This window comes from Lutra lutra, chromosome 9 (genome assembly GCF_902655055.1).
Source record: "Lutra lutra chromosome 9, mLutLut1.2, whole genome shotgun sequence".
NCBI classification, from domain to species: domain Eukaryota; kingdom Metazoa; phylum Chordata; class Mammalia; order Carnivora; family Mustelidae; genus Lutra; species Lutra lutra.
This window is the reverse complement of record NC_062286.1, coordinates 31,276,524-31,291,886: the sequence shown is the minus strand read 5'-3', so window position 1 is coordinate 31,291,886 and position 15,363 is coordinate 31,276,524. Positions and strand designations below refer to the sequence as shown.

Here is a 15,363-nt window from a genome sequence, read left to right as displayed (position 1 = left end):
TTATGCCTTTGTGGTGCCTGAGGTGTTCATAAGATCTTTCCATCACAGCTGGACCAGAGTGCCAAAGTATCCCAGTACTATTTATTTTGGTGTCTCTGTTTGTCTTTCAACCCTGTAGTAGCAGCTTTCTGGTAAGCTTTGCATAGTGTTGTATTCCTCTGTACCTGTGAATCTTCTGGGCTGTACCTCTGCACAGATTCTTTTTCTCTCTTTTGTGTGTGACCGGTTCCAACTGCTTTAGCAGCCCTGAACTCAGATACTGTGCTGTGGTTCCCCATGCCATGTTTCAGAAATTGCTTCTAGGCGGAGAGTGGGAGGGTTAAGTGAGAGATGGGCGTGGTGATCATGGGACTCACCTTGTAAGTTTTCTTTTATCAAGGATTACTCTCGGGATGCCTGGGTGGCTCAGTTGGTTGGACGACTGCCTTCGGCTCAGGTCATGATCCTGGAGTCCCGGGATCGAGTCCCGCATCGGGCTCCCGGCTCCGCGGGAGTCTGCTTCTCTCTCTGACCTTCTCCTCGCTCATGCTCTCTCTCACTGTCTCTCTCAAATAAATAAATAAAATCTTTAAAAAAAAAAAAAAGGATTACTCTCCTGTGATTATTGTCCATCCTTGAAAAAAGATGCCTCATATATTTTGCTTAGTTTTACAGTTTGTGGCAGAGGGCCAACAGTTACTCTAATGACCGGAAGAGAAAGCCCCAAGTGTTTGTGTTTGTTTTTTTCTCTGTAAGGTACCTAATGTTTTTTAAAAACAAAGCAAAACAGAATTGGGCGTGAGTTGTAATAGTTTGTGATCTGCCTTTTTCCCACTTATTTTATACTGATGTCTTAAATATCCTTAATATCTTAAATGTGTGGATGTGTTTTTAAGCCATGTAATACGCCCACGTGGTTTAAAAGAACTGTTTGGTCTATTTCCAGTGGAGTTCCACACTCAACATTAGTTTTTTTTTTTTTTTTTTTAAAGATTTTATTTATTTGACAGAGATCACAAGTAGGCAGAGAGGCAGGCAGAGAGAGAGAAAGGAGGAAGCAGGCTCCTTGCAGAGCAGAGAGCTTGATGTGGGGTTCAATCCCAGAACCCTGGGATCATGACCTGAGCTGAAGGCAGAGGCCTCAACCCACTGAGCCACCCAGGTGCCCCCTCAACATTAGTTTTCACTGCCACAAATAATGCTGCTCAACAAACTTGTTCATCTTTGTTAGCATCTTTTATTTTCTTATAAAATTCCTATAAATAGGTTTGCTATGGTATAACCTCTTCAAGGCTCTTAAAAATATGTGCTAGAATAAACTTCTGAATACTTAGATATTGTTTTTATTTGGTTATAGAGTATAAATATTGAGGTCCAAGTACCAGACACAAAAATGCTTTTGTCAAACTGCTAATTTTTGTAAATAGTGAGTAGACTGAACCATGCTACTTTCCATGCAGATTGTTTTACATTTTTAGTTGGAATGTGAATAATAACTTAAAATATACTTTTCATTGCATTTCATTTCATTTGAAGAGTGAATTACCCTTTACTTGGTTCTCTTTCTACAAGTTTAGTTTGGGGTTGAAATATCTAACATTAGTAACATTTTATTGTAATGCAGATTTGTAGCATCTTTTTATTGCCTTAGCTTATAATTATGTTGGAAGCTGGCAGATGGATCTAGGTCAGTCCTGAAGTGTAAATTTTGCCATTGGAGTATATGCTGAATGTATGAATTTGGCAGATTTAAGATAAAGTATGTTTAAAGAGCGATCAAAAAGACCAAGTGTCTTTTTTTGTAGATTTCCTTTTTTAGAGCAGTTTTAGGTTCGCAGCAAAACTGAGTGGAAAACACAGAGTATGCATGTTCCCTCGTCTCCACACAACAGGCTCCCTGCTCCAGACCAAAGTGATACATTTGTTACAATTTATGAATCTTCATTGGCTCCTCATTATTACTCAAAGCCCACAGTTTACGTTAGGCTGCACTATTGGGGTTGCATATTCTGTGGGTTTTGACAAATGTATAATGCCATATGTCTGTCGCATTAGAGAGAATACCTTAACTGCCCTAAAAATCCTCAGCTCCACCTGGTCATGTCTCCTTCCCCCTCAACCAGTGACAACTACTGCTCTTTTTTACTAAGGTAAATGTCTTTTTGTAGGCCTTGTGACATATAGGTTAAATATGCTTAGCATTAAGGCATGGGGAAATATTTGAGGAACAATTGATTTTCTCTAGGTAGGTATCTTTCAACTTTGACCTTGAAAGATCCATTTGGGAGTGGGAGTGGGGGAAAAACTGACTTGGAACAGTGAGTGAATCAGGAAAATTTATTGGAGGTCTGAAGTCACCTTCAGTCATTTTTTGACACTAAAAAATGGAAATAGAATTAAAATCACTCTTCTCTGCATAACATTTAACTTCAGTTTAAAATCTCAGAGTAATGGTAAATTTAAAAAGATTTCCAATTTAGGTAATCACTGTATGTTAAGGTTTACAAGTAGTCTAATGAAATGTACATTACAATTAGTTGCTTGTATCAGTGATGAATGAAGTATACTTTATTTGTGGTTAGTACACATTTGGTAGAGAAATCATGATGGGGGAGTAAACTTAGTGAACCATGTCATTGTGCTTCATTATACCTTTGGAATGTGTTTGGGGCACTTCACTTCAGAAGTCTGTAGACTAGAAATGATGACGATGTGTAGATATCTGCTGCCTGTATATCTTAGGTACCTATCTTTATCCATGCTAATCAAAACTGGCTACATGGTAACTATAGTCCACTAACCTAGGTGAAATTTCAAGTTAATAAAAATTTCCTGCCAAGTGGTTTGTCTGTTTTATTTTTCAGAGACTAATGCTTTTATATAGGAACAGGACTGTTCGTTCATTTTTAACAAAATCTGCAATCCAAATTTGGTCATGATGATATTTTAGCATACTTTATTCATTTTAGGTTCCTTTAAATTAGTGTATTACTTGGCAGAACTTCATACTTCTAATTGTAATTTTGTAATAAATATACTATTGAGTTGCTGGAATTATTTTCCCAAACTAGTTATGTGATTGTCACATTTGCCCATAAAATACTTAGGGGCAGGTATAAAACTCCTGAGTAAAATGTGTAAATTTCATCCAATCAAGAAGTATTTATTAAGCGGGGCGCCTGGGTGGCTCAGTGGGTTGAGCCGCTGCCTTCGGCTCGGGTCATGATCTCGGGGTCCTGGGATCGAGTCCCACATCGGGCTCTCTGCTCAGCGGGAAGCCTGCTTCCCTCTCTCTCTCTCTCTGCCTTCCTCTCCGTCTACTTGTGATCTCTCTCTGTCAAATAAATAAATAAAATCTTAAAAAAAAAAAAAAAAAAAAGAAAAGAAAAGAAGTATTTATTAAGCACCTGCTAGGTGCCAAGCACTGTTCTGGGTGCTGGGAGAGAGAGTGGTCAACAGGGTGCTTGGGATCCTTATTTTTGTGGTACATATATTTTATGGAGGGAGAGATACAAGGTACACATGTAAACGAATGAAAAAGGGTTATTTTAGATACTGAGAAAGACTGGGGGCGGGAACCCCCTGTTTTGTTAAAGTGATGTGGAGGGGTCTAATTTAGACTGAGTAGTCAAGGAAGACCACATTTAAGAGATAATGCTTGAGGGTGCCTAGGTGGCTCAGTGGGTTAAGCCTCTGCCTTCGGCTCAGGTCATGATCTCAGGGTCCTAGGATCGAGCCCCGCATTGGGCTCTCTGCTCAGTGGGGACCCTGCTAACCCCCTCTCTCTGCCTGCCTCTCTGCCTGCTTGTGACTCTCTCTGTCAAATAAAGTCTTAAAAAAAAGGGGGTAATACTTGAGCTGAGACCTCAATGATGGAGAATTAAGCCCCCTGAATTTCTAGGGACAGAGCGTTCTAGACAGGAGAAAACAAAGATTCTAAGGTGGGAAACAGGTTTGGCCTGTTCAAGGAACAGCTGGAGGACTAGACTGTAGGAGCCAGATCACACAGGACTGTGGAGGTGATGGTAAGGAAGTTAGAGCTTGTTTTGTTTTTTTCTCTCTCTTTTCTGGTTACAGTAGGAAGCTAATTGAAGGTTTTGAAGAGAGGATTGATAGTCTAGAGGGGGGAACATACAATAAATAAGTACTTATATAAATATTCAAATGATGGGTAGATAAAGATTGGGGGAGGATAGGAGGATTAAACTTGGTTAGGAGCCTCAGGAAAGATATTCCTGAGGAAATGATGTTTAAACTGAGACCTAAAGAATAAGCATGATGGGCAGTGATGTGGAAAAGAATATTCTAGACAGAGGAATATCATGAGTGAAATATTAGTCTAGAAAGAGCTTTATTGGAATAGTGCATGCTTCAGAAATAGCTACTGTTCACGTTTAGCTGTTAAGACTTAATAGTAGAGGCTGTATTCAGTACTGCTGCTTATCTGTATATATAGTGGGAAATCTTAGCAATATTCTGTTTTTTTCTTAAGATTTTATTTATCTATTTGGCAGAGAGAGAGATCACAAGTAGGCAGGATCTGAAAAAAGGCTAGCGTGTCTTTTTGTAGCTTACAGAGGTGAGAGTAGTACCAAATGAGGCAGGAGAGATTTGGCAGTGAGTATAGGATTTTATAAGACGTGTAGGATTTTGGTTGTTAATCCTCTGTAACAGTGATCTTAAGGAGAGTAATTTAATCACACTCATATTTACCTGTATTATTTAGTTGCTACTTTGTGGAATTTAGACTGGATTAGAGGAGGGGGCAAAAGGGGATGCCAGTTAGGTACTGCTCTATATTTGTGTGCCGTTGAAACTGGAAGTGATAGTATCTTCTTTAATTAAATATTGATTGCTTTTACTTTCAAAGATTCTCCTTTGAAATCGCTTGCTCTTTATATCATCACTGTTTGCAGCACATTTTGAAATAGTGTTGCTGCTTTTGCTTTGTACAGCGAAAGGGGCCTTGTGACATGGAAGTAAAGGCTCTTAGCTTTTGCAAATCAAGTAAGCTAGGTATTTCTTTCTGTAAGGAGAAAAAAGTCCATTAATGTAGATAATCTTTAAGAATAGTGGTTAGTTGGATAAGGTGTTCTTGGATTGTTGGCTAATAATGTTCCACTCCTCAGTAGACTGTTTCCTGGAAGAGAAGGGACTGTCATTGCATTGAACACAATAGATACCGTATGTCTCCATAGATTGGAAAGGGGCATTTAGTAGACAGGTTCAAGGGGAAGAGTCTTCTAAAAAACGTTGATGTGGGAAAGGGTAATAAATACGGTCCCCAGGAGTAAGTTGTTACTGTGTGGGATCAGGCCATTGATAGGGAAGAAAGCCGGACAAGGGGTATAGACTCTGAAACCAGCTATTAAGTGTTTTTGTTTTGTTTTTAAAAGAGCAGAAACCTACACTTGAGGAACTTGTCTCTGCTGTTTCATGTTTTATAGTTATTTCTTAATTATTATTGAGTAAAGTTCTTCTGCAAAGGTTACCTTCTTTTAGTGTCCTAGGTAAACAAAGGAAGAGTTTATATAGCTGTTTTGGGGAATTACATGATTTTTGAAGTGGTAGCTGTGGCCTTTGGTGAAAAAGAGCCCAGAAGCCAATGAAACTGTAGGATATAACTCTGTACCTCACTGACTCTTCTTCTTGTGTTTTCCATTAAAATATTAATCCTGGGCTTTGCTTTAATAAGGGAAGTGCGCTATTATATTACTCTTACTAAATTAGGGACTTGTTAGCTTTACTGGATGTGTGAATTTTAGAAACTTCTTAGGACCTTATGGCTTAGCTTAGCCATTTAAGTTTCACAGCAAACAATGTTTACATTTCCTGTTTTAATCTTTGTAATTTAGAGTAATTTCCAGGTGGTGCCCACAGGGAAAATTGGGTTCTGAGTTATCGGGTAAAATTGATCCCCCCAACCTCCTTTTACACAGATCACAAATCAGTTTCTGTGTGCATACAGTAGCAGAAGTTGTTTATGGAATAGTGCATGCTCCAGAAATAGCTACTGTTCACGTTTAGCTGTTAAGACTTAATAGTAGAGGCTGTATTCAGTACTGCTGCTTATCTGTATATATAGTGGGAAATCTTAGCAATATTCTGTTTTTTTCTTAAGATTTTATTTATCTATTTGGCAGAGAGAGAGATCACAAGTAGGCAGAGAGAGAGGCGGAAGCAGACTTCCTGCTGAGCAGAGAGCCCCATGCGGGGTTTGATCCCAGGACCCTGAGATCCATGACCTGAGCTGAAGGTGGAGGCTTAACCCACTGAGCCACCCAGGCGCCCCTCTTAGCAATATTCTTGATCCTGTTACAGAGGGAATGAGAAATCCAATATGACTTGACCATCACTTTTATATGGAATAAAAGGGAAGTTATTTGAAATTTTGTTTAGTTTTGATGCTTTAGGAGAAGTTTGTAATGCAGGAGTTTGTAATGCAAGTAACCTCTTTCTCTTGTTTTAATTCTAGGTGAGAATTATGAAGATGATGACCTAGTAAACTCTGATGAGGTTATGAAGAAACCATGTCCAGTGCAGATTGTTCTTGCTCATGAAGATGACCATAACTTTGAGCTCGATGAAGAAGCTTTGGAGCAGATATTGCTACAGGAGCACATACGAGATCTTAACATAGTAGTGGTATCCGTGGCAGGAGCTTTTCGTAAAGGGAAATCATTTCTACTGGACTTCATGCTTAGATATATGTATAACAAGGTGAATAGTGTCTTTTAAATTGAACCCAGTTAAAAACAACCAACCTTGTTTAAAAATCATAGACAAAAAAACAGTGAGAGCTGTGTCTTTATTTTTATACAAAAATCCAGTTCTTGCTAAGACTTCTCATTAAGACAGTAATCTAAGTTTGTTTGAGTTTTGATTCTTCCTCATCTCCATAATTGCTTTTTGCTATAGTACACAGTGATGCATATGACTGAGCATCTGCTGTAGAGACATTGTTGCTCTGACCTGCACTGTCTTAAGTATACCCCAAAGTCTCTGATGTACTGCTCATTTCTCCCTTTTTGTTATTTCTTCACACCTTCCCCTTCTTGATCACCTTCCCAACAATGTGTGAAGTAGGCTGATAGAAACTTTTGTAAAAGTACACCTGTGCTCTTCAAATAAGTCAGCTTCAGTCACTATTATATTTTGAAATAAAGTCCAGTTCCTTAGTGTGGCTTCCAGAGCTTTTCATGATATCTGAGCTGTGTCAGGTATACTGTAGTTTTTGCAGTTCCTCAAGTGTTTCATGTTATTTCTCAAATGTTGGTGTATTCTTGGCTAAGCTTTGTATAGCAGGCCTTCCTTTTTTTTTTTTTTTTTTTTTTTAAGTAGACTCTGTGCCCAACATGGGGCTTGAACTCAGAACCCTGAGATCAAGAGTTGCATGTTCTAGGACTGATCCAGCAGGTTGCCCTGAGGCCTTCTCTGTTTTTTTTTTTCTAAAAAGATTTTATTTATTTATTTATTTATTTAAATTTTTTTAAAAGATTTTATTTGACAGAGATCAGAAGTAGGCAGAGAGGCAGGCAGAGAGAGAGAGAGAGGAGGAAGCAGGCTCCCCACAGAGCAGAGAGCCGGATGCGGGGCTTGATCCCAGGACCCTGGGATCATGACCTGAGCCGAAGGCAGAGGCTCTAACCCACTGAGCCACCCAGGTGCCCCAAAAGATTTTATTTATTTATTTGACAGCGATCACAAGTAGGCAGAGAGGGAGGCAGAGAGAGGAGGAACCAGGCTCCCTGCAGAGCAGAGAGTCCGATTCGGGGCTCGATCCCAGGACCCTGAGATCATGACCCGAGCCGAAAGCAGAGGCTTTAACCCACTGAGCCACTCAGGCGCCCCGCCTTCTCTGATTTTTAAGACTATGTTATATCCAACTTTCATGGCACAAGTTATTTGTTTCATTGATACTGCTTTAGTTACTTATTTTTCCTGGCCAGTTTAATCTCTGTCAGGAGGGAGTCTTACCTTAATTACCACATCTCCCTCACCTAACACATTAATTGGCCCATAATAAGCATTTATTTTCTGTTTTGACCAATGACTCTCCCTTTCTCCACAGACTTTTCACTTTTTAATGGTACTAAGCAATTGTCATTTCCTTCTCCCTCCCTGATTTTGGCTTTCTCCCTTGAAGAAAAAAAAACAAAATAATTTCACTTCAATCAGAGTGTTCTTCTAACAGTTGAGAGTTGGGTTGAGGGGGTGAGAATTTGATAGGGACAAAGAAGGAGGAATTGGAAATTTGGAATGGAATACTTAGGAGGAAGAACTTTCTACAGGGGGCGTTTGACATTCAGAAACTACATGAAGATGCTAGAAATAACACTGACAGAATTATGTAATTGTCTAAACACATGTCAGGGTGCTCACCTTTACAAGTTCTATATCAGTCTGTAACTGGGTGTGCATCTGCCCTAAGGTAAGTAACACGGTAAACATTCCTAGTTGATTTTCCGGGAAGCTTTTCAGTAAATTGTTGTCATAGGATTTGCCTCAGACACAGTCAGGTATGCCTCAGTATGAAGAATGTAGTTCAGATTAAATAACACTGTTGTGCATGTTTAGCAAGTTGAGAAAGATTCAGTATTTCATCCATTTAGACTTGATTATTTCTCACAGTTTTACATCTGAAATAGAAAAATGAATCAATAGTGACATACTCTTTTTTAAAAAAAGTGTCCATTTAAAGATGATAATTGGGGTTCTAACTCCTTAAATTAGCTTGTGTATATTGTGTGTGTGTGTATATATATATATATATATATATATATATATATATATCTGATCTGTTTAGTGCATATGTATTTAATTCCAAGTGGGTCATAGACAAATGTTCAAGGGAAGAAAGTGTAAATCACTTGCCTAGCAGTGACAGATAAATTTCACCTCAGGTGCCATTTCTGAATCCCATCTCTGATCTATTAGTAGTGGTTGTTCAGAGGGGGCGTAGCAGCCCACACAGTGTCATGTTTTTGCAGTCTCTGAAATAATGCTTTCCCTTTTCCTGGGGGAGACTCCGGAGCCACAGGAAGGTTATGAGGGCCTGAGTGAGGTTATATACCTAGTTAGTGGCCTCTAAGCTGAAATGTCGTTACTAATTTTCATTGATAAGGTTTCCATATAGAATTTCTGGTATAAATAATATTCTGTTAATTAAAAATGACATTAAACATTGTCTGATTTTTGGGATAGCATGCCTCTACTTACACTGATTCAGTGGTGGGTCATGCTTTTCCTCGGAGAATGAAAGTAAAGAAGGAGAAGTCACAATGATTAGTTTTGAATTTATTTCATGAACCATATCTGCCTGCAAAGGCGGAATGCCAGCTGAAGAAGGTAGGAGATGAGTAGTGGCTTACACTGACTTTGTATGTCCTCTTTATTGACCTGAGTCAATTTATGTAAGGGTGCAGTTCACTAAAGGAGCTAAATATAAATATTTTACTTCATGATTTAGAAATAGATGACTGTTTTTTCATTCTGAGTAGCTAATAAAGTAATAATACAAGTTTAAATGTGAGCTCGTTTCTTTTGGACAAAAATGAAAACTTCTGTATTTAAGTTCTTAAAACTAAGAATATTCTGAGGTGTTTACCAAACATTTCCAAATTTTAGGGGAAATTCCGATTTTTAGTTCTCATTCTTGTGAAGTAGATAGCTTCTTAGTGGTTTTTTTTTGTTTGTTTTTTTGAGCTGCCACTTAGTATATTGAAAATAGATTTTCAAAAGTATAGGAGGAAAGAAGTTAGTCGTCTTTTGTAAACTTAAGAGGTGAACTAAACATTTTTCTAGAATAAAATCTCCTCGTGTATTGGAATTGATCAATTACTATAGTTAAACTTTTACCATGAAATACAAGATATGAGAGGGTCACTAAAATTCCTAATTCTTGAATTCATAATGTGGGAAGCATTTTGAACTTAGACGGATATCACTTAATGACATTTGCTATGAATGCCATATATGAGAAATACCACAGAAATTCAGTTATTCAGTGAACCTAATAATTTGTAAGTAGAATATTTATCACTTGTAAAAGTCATTCTCAAAAAGCTACAAATGAAATAATTATAAAAATTTATGTGAGAACTATCAGGTCTAGTATGTCAGTATTTATTTATTTAAAAATTTTTATTTATTTGATAGACAGAGATCACAAGTAGGCAGGTGGCAGGCTCCCCGCTGAGCAGAGAGCCTGACTTGGGTCTCGATCCCAGGTCCCCCGAGATCATGACCCGACCCGAAGGCAGAGGCTTAACTCCCCACTGAGCCACCCAGGCCCCCCTAGTATGTCAGTATTTAAAAAACCATGATTTTGTTTATAGAAGTAGGGAGTTACACAAGAGAAGATGAAAATCTGTAATGAGAGACAAAATAGGTGGTAATGGTGGGAGACAGGATGACTTCTCCTTGCTAATTAAATGGATATACTCTCAAGTATTTTATACCTTTCCCTTTCTAATGCTGATTTGGTTGTTGGGGGAATAGTTCAGGTAAATATATTTTTTCTTTTTTTTCCTGAAGTATAATTTATATACAGGGAAGTACCCAGATCGTAAGTGTATAGCTTGCTGAAATTTTACATACACACACACCCCCACCCACCCACCCACCCATATTACCACTACCCAGATGAGGATACAGAACCTTACCCTCCACTTGTTATATCCCTTCCATTTAATATTTACCCCCCAGCTCATATCTACCCCTGAACTGTCATACCAAAGACTGGTTTTGCCTGTTTTTGAACTTCACATGAATGAAATCATCCCATAAGAGTTTGTGTTTTGTTATTTTTTTAAATTTTTTTTAATTAAAAAAATTTTTTTTTTAAAAGATTTTATTTATTTGTCAGAGAGAGAGAGCGCAAGAGCAAGCACAGGCAGACAGAGTGGCAGGCAGAGTCAGAGAGAGAAGTAGGCTCCCTGCGGAGCAAGGAGCCCGATGTGGGACTCGATCCCAGGATGCTGGGATCATGACCTGAGCCGAAGGCAGCTCTGCTTAACCAACTGAGCCACCCAGGCATCCTGTGTTTTGTTATTTCTGATCAAAAGTTACCATGTAGAAGTAATTTCAGTTTCAGGAATCCATTTAGGAAGGTCACAACTTAATTTAGAATTAAATTATGTCTGTAAAACTTAATACTTGGGACATATTAAACATTAAGCAATGGTGAGAGCTGTTACTGAACTCTTCTGGATAGAATTTTAATTGTGTATAGGGTTGTTTGCAGTTTTATATCATTCTCTATATCATTCTCTATTTTTTAAGAAACATTATGAAGAATTTTTAACACATGTAAAAGTAGATAATAGTATAATGAGTGCTCATGTATTTACAGTTATCAACTCAATCTCATTTTATCTAAACCCCAACTCATTCCATACCTTACGTGTTGTTTTGAAGTATGTCCAGATACATAATTTCATTTGTCAATATTTCAGTATATATCTTTTTAAAGATAAGGGGCCTTTTGGACATTACAGTAATATCATACATAAAAGCAAATCCCTTAATATAAGGGATCTGCTTTCCAGTTTACTCAGATGTTTTAATTTTTAAATTTTTAACAGTTTGTTTTGAGTCAAGATTGAACCAAATGAGGTCCACATTGTGATTGGTGGCCTTTAAAGCGTTTTTAAACTCTCTTTAGGCTTCCTTCCAACTCTTTATTCTTGGCAGTTAATTTGTTGAAGAACCTGGTTGTTGGTCTTACAGAGTTTCCCTAGTCTGGATTTGCTCATTTTTATTCCATTGGTATACTTTACATGTTCCTTTGTCCTATGAGTGTTAAAGCTGAGGACTTGATCAGACTCAGGTTTGACTTTTTGGTAAGAGCAGCTCATAGATGATGTATTCTTCCAAGAGGAAGTATAGATTATCTTTTAAGATAACAGTTTTTGAATCATTACCGAATTCTAGGTATTCTGATTACTGAGTATTTAATAGGTACTGTCTCACTCAGTATTCACATTAACCTGATGCGGTCTTTTAGTATTTCAGCTTGATGGTTGTAGAAACGAGGCACAAAGGACATACAAGGCAAGGGTAAGATCCAAACCAGGCAGTTTGATTCCAAAGTCTTTATTCTTAAAACCACTATATAAAATGATGTTGGGTCCCTTTCCATACCTACACTGAACTGTTCTTTTATAAATGGTCACTTTTCAATGTTTACTTCAGTAGTTGAGACAGACTGACAGAAGTGCATGCCTGCCAACTTGTTTTGCTCCCCACTGGTATCTATGCTTAATGAGTAGAGTTTTGACTCCATTTATAGCATAATTACCAAAGGCATTTTCAGGGAAACTGTATGTAGTTTTTATTTTTTACTATTTAAAGAGTTGTTCCTGAATGGCTTCCAGAGATCAGTAATAAGAACTATCTTTAAGGATCATATGTGCTGCTGCATATAATTTGCCAAAAGCACAAATATCTCTAACTTGGCCATATCAGATGTTGAACTTGATTTCACCTTTTTTTTCCTAAGGCTAACAATGTCTGAGATGTGAGACTCGTGGGAGATGTGTGAGTGCATAGAGAAAAATTTGGTTTGTTTCATGTTCTTTTCTAAGAAGGAAATGTATTTAGAGGGGCACCTGGGTGGCTCAGTTGTTAAGTGTCTGCCTTTGGCTTAGGTCATGATCCCAGGGTCCTGGGATTGAGCCCTTCGTCAGGCTCCCTGCTCTGCGGGAAGCCTGCTCCTCCCTCTCCCACTCCCCCTGGCTTGTATTCCCTCTCTCATTGTCTCTCTCTCTGTCAAATAAAATCTTCAAAAAAAAAATGTATTTAGAGGAAGAACAATATTTTAAAGATTATTTATTTATTTATTTATTTTTTTTGTCAGAGAGAGCGAGAGTGAGCACAGGCAGACAGAGTGGCAGGCAGAGGCAGAGGGAGAAGCAGACTCCCCACAAAACAAGGAGCTTGATGTGGGACTCGATCCCAGGACGCTGGGATCATGACCTGAGCTGAAGGCAAGCGGCTTAACCAACTGAGCCACCCAGGTGTCCCAGAACAATATTTTAAAAAATTTCTTCCTAGGGTGTATTATTATTATTATTTATTATTATTTTTTGTGGTGTAACTTACATACAACAGAGTGCATAAACCTTAGTATAGCCAGTGAATTTTTATGTACCTATACTTATGTAACCACTGCCATTTGGATCAAGAAAGAGAACACTACCAGCATTCTAGAATGCTGTCTCCTTTTGCCAGGTATTACTATCTTTAACATTGAGAGTCCGACAACCATCTTGACTTACATCACTGTAGATTAGTTTTATCGACTCTTGAACTTCACATAAATGTAATCATAAAGTATGCACTCTTGTGTCTGGTTTCGTTCATTCAACATTGAATCCAAGAGATTTTTCCATGTTATTAATGCATCAGTAATTGTTTGTTATTGCTGAGTGGTGTTGCATTGGATGAAGATATCACAATTCACTCCTTTTGATAGACATACGGATTATTTATAATTTTTGTCTGTTATGAATAAAGCTACCATGAACTTTCTTGTACAGGTCTTGGCAACATAAATACTTACTTCTGTTGGATATATTCCCAGGAGTAGAGATGCTAGGTCCATAATGCCCATTTAACAGTAGTAGGGACTGCCAAAATTTTTTCCAAATTGGCTTTACCAATTTGTACTTCCATGAGCAATGTAAGAGATTTACATTCTTTATACATCTGATGAACAGTATTGTCTTCTTAATTTTAGCTGTTCTGATAGGTATGCATTTTCTAAGTTTTAAGCCATCATCTTACTCTATATAGGTTCATGCTTATAAAACTGTTGCCACATTTAATGTAGAAATTTAGCCCATTCATTTAATTATTACTTTAACTGAATAAGCTTTTGTGTATTTCACTTAATGCAAGTGAAACAGTATATGCAAGAAGCCAGCAAAATTTGATCAGAATTTCAAAAAGGAAAATAAACATTGGTGGGCTTATTTTTATCCCTGAATATATGCTGAGGGGTTGGTTATAGAGGTTATGTGATCTGTGAACTATTTTTTTTCATTAACACACTGACTTTTTTATCCTCCTAGATTTTGATTTCTGGGTTGAAACTAATCTTCATTCTCTCATATGCAGGTTTAAAATTAGTATGAGTAATTGCAGTTAGAAAAACTTCACCAAATGTTGCCAAAGCTAGAGGAATCGGAAGCAGAGGCGATGGAGGAGTCTACAATATATTGTTCAAAGTACTTACAGCAGTGTTTTGGGAGAGACTTTCTGGTTGCATTCCTGAATCTGTTCCCTGAAAAATGTGCTGTCATTTGTAGTCTTCGAAAACACCTCTCTAACTTTAAGCCTTGAATGTATGTTCTGCCTGTTGTGTGTGTTATCATCAAAATTAGGGTACCTATATCGTAATATATTTGGACTTGGGAGAACATAAATTATTTGTTTCAACAGATCTTTTTCCATTCCGAAGTCTATGTTCCTTTTAAGTTAAAATTTACTATTTCTAAAGTGCTTGATTTCATTTAGGTCATTTATTGAAGGATATCTTAAATAATAGACTGTTAATGTAAATACTGATTACTCAAACACAGCTTTAAGATATTTAGGGAGTTAAACAGTTTTGTGTAATTTAAGTTCCTTTTGTATTAATATTAACTGTTTTTGAAGAATACTTTTTTTTTTAAAAGATTTTATTTATTTGACACACAGAGAGAGGTCACAAGTAGTCAGAGAGGCAGGCAGAGAGAGAGGGGCAGCAGGCTCCCCGCCAAGCAGAAAGCCCGATGTGGGGCTCGATCCCAGGACCCTGAGATCATGACCTGAGCTGAAGGCAGAGGCTTTAACCCACTGAGCCACCCAGGCACCCCTGAAGAATACTTTTTTTTTTTTAAAAGATTATTTATTTGACAGAGATTACAAATAGGCAGAGCAGCAGGCAGAGATAGAGGGGAAAGCAGGCTCCCTGCTGAGCAGAGACACTGATGAGGGGCTTGATCCAGGACCCTGAGATCATGTCCTGAGCCGAAGGCAGAGGGTTAACTCACTGAGCCACCCAGGCGCCCCTGAAGAATACTTTTTAAAGTCATTAACTCCCTGCTTCTTTCCCTCATTTTCCCAAACAATTTTGTGTTGAACTTAGGCAATGTTTTGTTCTCACTGTGAAACATTATTTTCTTACACATATTTTTAAGTAGCCAATAGGATGCATTTTGTATAGACACTTCGGTAATGCTTACCATAATCCTTTCATCAGAAAGCAAGTTTAGGGGCACCCGAATGGTTCAGTTGGTTAAACGGCCGCTCTTGATTTTGGCTGGGGATCATGGTCTCAGGGTCCTGGGATTGAGCCCAGTGTTGTTCTGTGCGTTCAGTGGAGCATCTGCTTGAGGA

The 15,363-nt window shown here is 38.0% G+C and overlaps 1 protein-coding gene across 3 annotated transcripts in view; it reads left to right on the top strand.

Annotated features, from left to right (window-relative positions):
* ATL2 (atlastin GTPase 2) overlaps nucleotides 1–15,363 on the top strand; it is a 59,315-nt gene that overhangs the window by 19,575 nt on the left and 24,377 nt on the right. For 2 of the 3 annotated variants that reach the window (XM_047744716.1, XM_047744718.1), the window contains exon 2: nucleotides 6,455–6,699. The exons of the other annotated variant lie outside the window; for it this stretch is intronic. In XM_047744716.1, coding sequence (XP_047600672.1) covers nucleotides 6,455–6,699 — 245 coding nt within the window. The remainder of the gene's footprint in view (nucleotides 1–6,454; nucleotides 6,700–15,363) is intronic. 3 annotated transcript variants of the gene reach the window in all.